This window comes from Musa acuminata, chromosome BXJ3-7 (assembly GCF_036884655.1).
Source record: "Musa acuminata AAA Group cultivar baxijiao chromosome BXJ3-7, Cavendish_Baxijiao_AAA, whole genome shotgun sequence".
Classification (NCBI taxonomy): Eukaryota; Viridiplantae; Streptophyta; class Magnoliopsida; order Zingiberales; family Musaceae; genus Musa; species Musa acuminata.
The window spans coordinates 1655282-1664519 of NC_088355.1; the positions used below are offsets into that span (position 1 = coordinate 1655282).

The 9238-nt window shown below is 41.9% G+C and overlaps 2 protein-coding genes across 4 annotated transcripts; one reads left to right on the forward strand and one right to left on the reverse strand.

The window, feature by feature from the left end:
- Positions 1 to 1207: 1207 nt before the first annotated feature.
- LOC103990875 (sm-like protein LSM7) lies at positions 1208 to 6229 on the forward strand. 3 transcript variants are annotated; one of them, XR_010498337.1, is made up of 10 exons: positions 1208 to 1327; positions 1629 to 1723; positions 1958 to 2039; positions 3967 to 4089; positions 4419 to 4471; positions 4848 to 4935; positions 5385 to 5698; positions 5778 to 5814; positions 5929 to 6003; positions 6092 to 6229. XR_010498337.1 is itself a non-coding variant. In XM_065160933.1 (8 exons), the coding sequence occupies exons 5-8, from the start codon at positions 4020 to 4022 to the stop codon at positions 5516 to 5518; spliced, it is 345 nt and encodes a 114-aa protein (XP_065017005.1). In that variant the 5' UTR covers positions 1208 to 1327; positions 1629 to 1723; positions 1958 to 2039; positions 2238 to 2318; positions 3967 to 4019; the 3' UTR covers positions 5519 to 5787. The 3 variants fall into 3 exon arrangements, 2 of the variants coding, with proteins under 2 accessions (XP_065017005.1, XP_065017004.1); XM_065160933.1 differs by lacking the exons at positions 5929 to 6003; positions 6092 to 6229 and adding an exon at positions 2238 to 2318 and having other exon boundaries at positions 5385 to 5787; XM_065160932.1 differs by lacking the exons at positions 5929 to 6003; positions 6092 to 6229 and having other exon boundaries at positions 5385 to 5787.
- On the reverse strand, positions 6005 to 7385 carry LOC135643666 (serine/threonine-protein kinase UCN-like). The gene has a single exon (XM_065160931.1). The coding sequence runs from the start codon at positions 7383 to 7385 to the stop codon at positions 6132 to 6134; it is 1254 nt and encodes a 417-aa protein (XP_065017003.1). The 3' UTR covers positions 6005 to 6131.
- Positions 7386 to 9238: the final 1853 nt, after the last annotated feature.

A 9238-nucleotide genomic window follows, 5' to 3' on the forward strand; every position in this document is an offset into this window, starting at 1 on the left:
ATGATCGGGATTATTTAGGATATATGTTTAAAGGTGAATCGATCTCATTATCGTGATCTCATCACAATCCGATTCTCATTGTATAGATCCAAGGACATCACAATATATATATTACATATATACAACAGTCGATATAAAGTAATAAAATATCAAAATATAATAAGTAAAAAGCCTACGTGTTAAGTCACACGTGCCATCACTCATGTGATTGGCTTGCAGGGCACATATGACTAGCATTATCTCCATAATATTTCACTTGACTCATCGACTACGGACGTACTAGGCCACTATACCGTAGTCCCCAGACGATACAAGAGAATTTAATTTATTAGACCTGTCTATACTCAGTTACTGTGTACCTATAGTCTCTCATCCATCTAATATTCTAGAGACCGTATACTGGGCATGTGATTGGCTTGCAGGACATCTATAACTAGCAGGGTGTTGAAGGGATCAAGTTGGGAAACCCCTCCTCACCTTAATTTTTTTTGCAGGTGACACATCATAAGCTTGACGTTTTTACCTCGATAATATCTCGGATATCCCTACGCACAGGTCAAAATCATATTGGGCTAATCTAGATGTTAATAATATTTTTCCATGACACTTTTCCTATCGAGTTTTCCGAATACAGTCTTTATATTATGTTATAATGTTTTCAACAATTATATATTACCTAATACAAAAACAATATAACTTAATAAAAAACATAATTATATATTATTTATGTACGAATTTTAGAAAACAATTATATTTATATTATTTTTTACTGTGTTATAGCATTTTTAGCAATCCTAGAAAAACATTGTAATGTAGTTCAAAAAAATTATAATACAATAAGACAATATTTTTATTTTCAACCATACTAAGAAAAACATTATAATGCAATATAAAAACATTGTGTTAAACATCATAACACAGTATAAAATACTGTAGCACAGTATTTCTAACTGTGTTATATTGTTTTTTTGATATTGTTAAATACATTATAAAGTAGTGTAAACACATTGTAACTGGTCACCTATGTATCGGTCGATGAAAAGAACAAAAAGGAAAAGGAAAGGAATAGTCGACTGCAGATATTTTACGTATTAGGTAAAAAAATACGTCATTTGGGGATTTTAGAAATGAGACGTTTCTCGGGAAACATTTAAAAAAGGGGGTTATATATAAATGTTCGACCGGACCCGAATCCGAATCCGAATCCGTATTCGTAGTCGTTGACTTTGTCTCTCGTCCCCGATCCGGTGCCCTTGGTATAGCGGCCAAGGAACCTCGCCTCTCCAGAAAACCCATCCAAGAATCTTCACATCCAGAAGAAGAAAAGGTTAAGTTCTCTTCGAATCTGCCTGCTTTCGAGTTTGTTTACTCGATTATCGTTTTATCTTCGCTTTCGATCGATCTAATATGTATTTGAATGATGTATTTTTTTCCACTTCGCCGCCAAATTCCATGACGATTTCTCTTTTGTTTCTTATCCTTTTTTTTTCTTTTTTCCTTGTGATTTGTTGGTTGAAAAGTTAGTGTTATTGTTGGTTGATTCCTCCATCGCCTTAGCGACGGGTTAGGGTTTCGAGATTTCCTTTTCTTTTCTGGGTCTCATGAGATGGCCGGCGGCCTGACTGCAGGTGATCAAGTGTTTGATTTTTAGTCGAGATATTTGTTACTTGTTGTACTCCCTCGTGAACAACTCGGGAGCGCGGTGCAGATTGCGGTGCAAATGGTAAGTTATGGTGTTCTGCAATGTTGGTGTTACTGTAAAGGGATTACGAAGATTTACTATCGGAAATCGTAACATATAGGGAAACTAAATTGTTGATACATTGTGTCATCCTGTTGAGTGTGTCAAAGTTGTTAATAAACTGCATTAAACAACATTCTCTTCTCCACGCAGAGAAAGATCTTCGCTTTGATTTTCTCTATCTATGTCTAAGAATGTTTGCTTTTATCTATCTAGTCAGGTAGGAAGGAAACAGTTCATGATTTGGCGAAGTTCATCGACAAAGGCGTCCAGGTCAAGTTAACTGGGGGAAGACAAGGTTTCTTATTCATGTTATTCTTGGGTCCAAATTATGCACTATATTCTGGCATGTTAATTGTTTCTACATCTATTATTATCTCTCAGCTGCCTAATCCATGAAATAACTCATTTGAGTGAATGAAGTTTCTGGTTTTACTCTCTGATCAATGTTATCTAGACGGAAAGTCATTAGCTGATTTACATGCTTGAAATTTAGGACAGTGAATGAAGCCAGAAGAAAGCAAACAAAAGCATGTATAAGAGTACCATTTCTCTTGACATGTCGGTCAGATCTTTGGTACGCTTGGACTACTAATTGAAGGCAATTTTTTTTTTCAAGTTAATGTATTTTGAAAATCTATCTATAGTGATATCTTTCTAATGTTAGGTAGATGGATCCCTTACTCTTTTTGGTAGTGATAGATATGATATATTGCTTAGTATCCAAAGATGATGAGAGCTGAATTATAATCTGCATGACTCCTATATTATGTGTGCATAATAAGGATAGTTTCTCACTGTACGCCAGTAAAGAGATTCCTCAAATGTTCTTCTTCAGGGCAATGCTATCTTGAGGAGATCATTACAAATGTGGAATGAAAGTTAATGTAGTTTAGTGCGGTGCGTAAACTACTTTCCCTGTTGGAGGATTTGTGGTGGAATGTTATGGGAAGTTTTCATGAGCTGGAGTCACAAAATTGTATCCCACATGCTTTCATCTGTGAAGAATTTTGTGAAAAATGTGGATCTTGATGAGAATGTCAGGGACTTGAATGTGGAAGATTGTGATGCTTGGATACTTCCTCATCGGATGTGGGGCATGTGTTTGAGATAATTTGAAAATCACTAGCCACCTTGAAAAATTAACTTGTTGAAAATTCTCTTTTGGAGCAGAAGCAACTTTTTGGGGCCTAATCATGAATGAAATCTGCTATATTAGAAGCACTTTAGGGGGAGAGCATGCAAATAAGTAGACATAAAATAAGTGATAAAGAACATGATGACTCTTGGATTGTTGGTGAATATTGACCTTAATAGTGCCAAACGATGAGAAAAGAGCAACATAACCGATCCCAAATAGTTCAGATGTAAGGCTTCATTTTATTGTTGATTTACAAACCCAATGATGTGCTTCTTTCATATCTTTTTTTTTCTAGATGATGTCGGCACTGAAATCTTCTAGATGTCAAACAACACCAAAATTGTTGTTTAGAACTCTCTTCAGGAGAGGATGGTCCTTTTTCTCTCACATTCTAACAATTTTTTTGAATGGTCCTTTGGCACGATAGGAAGGAGCAATTTAACTGATATGAAATGTAACTTGATTGAGCCAATTGATGAGAAATGGGCAATGTAACTGATCCCAAATAGTTCAGATGAACGCTTGAATTTTTTGTTGATTTACAATCCCAATAAGTGCCTAATTATACTTGAGGTCTAACAATATCCCTTACATGTTCACTTAGCAACTCCAATATTGTTGCTTAGAACTCCCTTCAGGAAAGGATGGCCCATTTTCCTCAGCTTTTAAGATTTCTTGAATGGTCAAAGTCACAGTAGAAAGGAGCAATGTAACTGACCCCAGTGGACCTCGATAGAGCCTAATGATGATAAACCCCAAATAATTTAGACGTAAGACTTTATTTTATTGTTAACTTAGTAAATTACAGACCCAGTAATATGCTCCTTTCTTATCATTTTTATTTCTTGGTTTATTCAGTACCAAATTCTCGTAGAGATCTAATAACAGACTCTACATGTGAGATCTAATAACATGCCATACATTATCACTTTAGCTACTACTCAATGGTGTTGTTTATAACTTTCTTCAGGCCAGGGGCTGATTTCGTCTCAGCTTCTAAGTATTTCTTGAATGGTCAAAAGTTTTTTAGAAAGTATCATTTATGTTTGTAAATGGTGACACGTTGGTAGTTTGCTGGTTTCAGAAAGCTGCTTGTGTACCTCGATAAGGACCATTAGAAGTAAACCTGGTAGGCATATGTTGAAGTGGAAAGGTTATGATCAGCTGCTAAACTTGGTGCTAGACAAAGCGACAGAGTTCCTGAGAGGTAACTAATTTTCCATGATCATGTTAATTGAAAGTTGTCTATGGGTAGCACTTTGTTTACTGTTCATGTTGCTAAACTGATCAGGTTGCTTTCTCTTGATGTTATGCATCATAAACTTTATCCAATTTAGGACATCCACAGTGCTTCTTGGTGTAAACTATTGGTTCTCTTGCAATATTAGGATAATATTAAACTATTGTTGTCATTATAAATATATTTAGATCCTTGACCACATTGTTTTGTATGCCTAAACGAATAGTTATAGGACCAAAATTAATGTATTCAAAGTTAGACAATGCTTCTTGAACATTGTTATCCTATTCTTGTAGATCATGATGATCCACTGAAGACAACTGATCAAACCAGGCGCCTTGGTCTAATCGTAAGTATATTGACTTTTCTTTTATCAGGAAGACCTCCTTTTCTCTTGGTTCAATTGAGAACCCTTTGCCATCAGATGAAAATACACGTTGAGAGTGATATACATGTTGTATCTATCCATGATGGCCATGCATATTGAGAATGACACTGTGTTGCATTTTCTATTGTGAACGTCATTCACTCTGACTCGCATCTCTTAAAGATTTTGAAATGTTACTGAAATTTTTGGGCTTCAAAAGTTAAATGGAGCTCTTTGCTTTTTCTTTGCATTTTATTCTGTTGTTGTCCTCCCATACTCATCCTACAATATTGGAAGACACTTTGTAGGTAGGTAAACAGGCATCTCCAACATCACTGTTTCCTGTATTGTTTTGCAGATATGTAGGGGGCCTGCTGAAATGCTGGTCTCGCCAACAGATGGAACAGATGAAATTGCAAACCCCTTTATCCAACCGGATGGAACAAGTAGATTTCGTACTTGTTAATCAAATGATCTCCGTATCTTTTATTAGCAGTTTGCCGCTTTGTTATAAAAAAATTTTATTTGAGAAAAAAATCATTTTAGTGGCACTTCAAACTGTCTGGATATTAATCTGATCATTACCCCCACTGGTTTCAAGTATTTCACACCTCTAGTCTGCTCTGTTTTGAATTACCTGGATGTGTTTCACCATATTTTGACATTGTGTTTAGAGCTGTAAAACTCCCCCCTAGTAAATTCAGATTAGCCTCCGTTAATTCCATTCTACTTGGTAGCAGCAACATTGCTCCGTTTGCTTAGCTTTTAGGCTTCACTCTTCAGCTGAATGGTCCAGTGGTCAAGTGGGGAAAGCTTTGCCCCCACATTGTTCTCTCTCAAGGTGTAGCAGCTTTCCAGATTCAAGTCATGATGTGTTGGTTGTTTGGTATGGCAGGATGTCGATTTTATTTGCTGGCATGCTCTCTGCTTGGCTCGGAACAATACTCGGACAACAGAAGGAAGAAGGCACGGCATGAACAAGCTGCCACCGCAGGAACTGCGGGTCACATGGTCCTCCTCCTGCCGTAAGAAGAAGCTGCAGAGAGGAAGACGAGACGAGGTGGGCTGGCGGGGGTCCTCGCTTTTCTTCGGCCTCCTCGATACAAGGATGGGGTGGACCGCCTCCACCTCTTCCCCTTCGCTCCGGGATAAACTGCAACCGAACAATGAGCGGAACGTGCCATGCTGGTCGCCGGATATGATGATAAGGTCCTCACTACCTTTTTAACTGATCGCCTTGTCCTCTCTTCCATTATGCATTCTTAATGAGCGGTTTCAACAACAACAGCCGCAGGCCATCATCACCTCGTCCTAACTATATGATGGTACGGTTCCATGCTTCCTCTTCCTTCTGTGCTATAAACTGATTTGGATCATCTAATCTCTAAAATAACATATGCTCATTCGAGGAATATGGCTAATCTTCGTTTTATATGCAGCCATCCTTTATTCTTTGGGATTTTTCTTGTAGTGTAAAACACATAAGACACCTTCGACAACAGTAGCGAGATCAGGTGGCAAAGGCTGTTATATTACAATTCAACCCCTGAACTTCCGTTTGATTCCAACGGAGGCCGTTGGCTAACCTGAAATATAAAACAGGGAAAACAATCTGGCCAGCGAATTCACGTCACCGTCACCGTCAAGACTCGGCAAACGACTCCGACGACGCTGACGGCGATGCTGCTGCTGGTTGTTGTTGGTGGAGGACTCTTAAGTAATCTCGGACGTCGAATCCCACCCCTTCTTCGCCGTCTACCACCGGCGCTAGGAACGGCGGCCGCGACACCTCGGGGAGCAGCTCCCACATCACCCCCTCGAAGAAGGGATGCGCCTTCACCTCATCCGCACCCCTGGCGTGCCCCAGACGCTGGGTCGGGTCCTTGGCGAGGAGCCGCTCGATGAGATCGGTGAGGTCGGTGCGCCGCTGTCCGGAGAACTGGGGCGGCCGCGTGAGCACGTTGCGGAACGTCTCCTTCCGGTTCCGCCCCCGGAACGGCGTCCTCCCGTACGCCATCTCGTATGCCAGGATCCCCAAAGCCCACCAGTCCACCGCGAAACCGTGCCCGTCGCCGCGCACCACCTCCGGGGCCACGTACTCCTCCGTCCCTACGAAGGAGAACGACCGCTCGTCGCCTCCGCCTGAGGTGGAGGTAGAGCTCGTCCTTCGGCGGCTCAGCGGCGAGACCCTGGCCGACCTGGCGTTCTTCTTGAGGTGGTCTTCCGCGGTGCCGAAGACGAAGATCCGGGCAAGACTCCGGCGGTGGCGACGGTTGTGATCAGAGGGGAGTGGAGGCGGAGGACGAAGAGGGGAGAGGTTGGTGGAGGATCTCGAGGGGAGGTAGCGGGAGAGGTCGAAGTCGGTGAGGGTAATGTGGCCGGAGGACTGGAGGAGGACGTTCTCGGGTTTAAGGTCACGGTAGGCGATGCGGAGGGAGTGAAGGTGGGCGAGGGCGGCGATGATCTCGGAGAGGTAGAACCGGATGGCGGCGATGGAGAAGGCGTCGTCGTCAGGGGAGAGGGAGCGGCGGAGGGCGTGGAGATCGCCGCCGGAGCAGTAGGGAAGTGCCCACGCGAGGAGGTCGGGCGTATCCACGGAGCCGAGAAGGGAGGGCAGGAAAGGGTGGTGGTTGCGGCTGTCAGACTGAGAGAAGGCAGAGAGGAGGGACAGCTCCCAGCGGGCACGACGGAGGGCGTCGGGCTTGGCGGAGGCGCACAGCTTGTCGACCACCTTGAGAGCGAAGAGCGCGGGGAGGAGGGACGGGGCCGGGTCCGGGTCCGGGTCCGGGTCCGGGCCCCGGTCGGCGGCCCTGACGAGGAAGACGGTGCCCATGGCTCCGCGGCCCAGGACGCGGACTGCCCTGAGCCGGTCGAGGTCCAGCACTGCCTCCTCCATTAGGATTTGCAGCAATGCGTGGTGTACGCTACAGGTATGGCGTGCCAATGTTTTGTTTACTTACGTCGTCTTTGCTTGCTTCAGTCTCCTGTTAACTTCTTCTTCTTCTTCTTCGGTCAGATGTGGTGATGGAAAGGCAACAAAGGAGAGACGTCTCGGTGGAGGGAGTAGGAGACGATACACACAAAAGAAAGAGAGAGAGCAGGTGGCGGGTTATAATGAAGTCGCTGTAAGTGTATGTGTATGTTTGCACATCTAAATATTTTATAGATATTGATTTAATGATTGCTTCACAGAATCATACATGTACTTTTTTTTGGACGGAGATTACCGTCGAGAGTAAAAGCTTCAGGAGACAGGAGCTGCTAAGAATTCTGGTACGAAATCTGCACTAATTAATCATCCCAGCTTTAGTTTGACCATTTAATTAGAGTATATTTAGTGTGTTATGTCAAATATTTGGCTAAGCATTAATACTGGCTGGCATAATAGTGGTAGTAAACTATACAGTTGAGCGATAAACCAGGAGATTGTTAAATGGTTAGCTACAATAGCCAGAGGAATTTTGAATGTTCAAAGTTCTTAGAAGACGGGTAGGTAGAGTACAATAGAAGGAGAACTGAGCTGGGATCCTTCGCTACTCATGTTTTCTTATTGGTGATATGACTACCCGTACATCGATGGTGTAGGAAATGAAGGATTCCTTCCATTGGAGTGAGGAGATTGATAACGTGAGACAAGGGGAGGGGGGGGGAGGAGGTGGTACGGTTGATTTGTGTAGGAATCACATGCAAAGAGAAATCAATTCATAAGGAATGATAAGATGAGTGAGGCTTTCTTCTGCAGCAGCCGATTCCCTTCCCTACAATAATAATTGCCTATAGGCTGCTCATCAGTCCGTAGGAAGAAGAAAAGGCTTCTTTCTCTCCCTTTACTGTTGATTCGTTTCAGAGCAATTGAAGTCTGGGAGTTGCATGGTTAACGTATGACCGCAGCGAACATGACTTTGCTTGAATCAACCTTTGTAAAGCATATTACATCCCTGGATTTCAGCCGGAAATTGGGTGATCTCCACTTTTGTTATGCTATTTGTTAATTTCTCTTCTTTGGTAGGGTTGGCATTAAGATAATCTAAATATAAGAGAAAGAGAGAGAGAGAGAGAGAGAGAGAGAGAGAGGACTTAACTAATAGTACAAAAGAAGGTTCCTTTGGTAAGGTGGTAGACTTAAATTTTGGTACACATTACATGTAGCAATGTGACAGGATACTACTGCTTTCTAAGACTGGAGTGGGATGATAGGTTGGTCACAAGGGTATTTAGTACACAAAAAAAAAAAGGTCCTTACGAGTAGGTGCATCAACAAAGAAGATCATCCGGTGATCTTAGGATTTCTTTGGTTGGAAGATATAGTGATCACTTAAAGTGCAATGCTGTTCCTAATCAAGTGAATTAAAGATTCAAACAATATGTTGGACCATTAATTAGTAATCTACCCCAGAACTACATTTCTGATCAGTATTTTTATGCAAAGTTTTGCAGTTTTCAGTATCTAGTTTCTACTAAACTAAGTTGTCGATGTTAAGAAGCATCAAGTCAACTTCTTGTACTGTATACAACACTATCCCATTTCTTAGTTGTTAATCCAACTAGGAGAAATCATAATGAATGCATTGGTTTAACTAGGACAAGTACAAATGGCTAAGTCAACATGTAATTAGTTTGCCAACATGACAACCTAGAAAGTCCTCAGCAAGAGTAAGGAGATTTTTCAGATGATCGAGACACACATCAAGCATGGCTATGACTTTGTTCTCAAAGCTCTACATGATCTGGCTTGAGTTCCAGCTCACG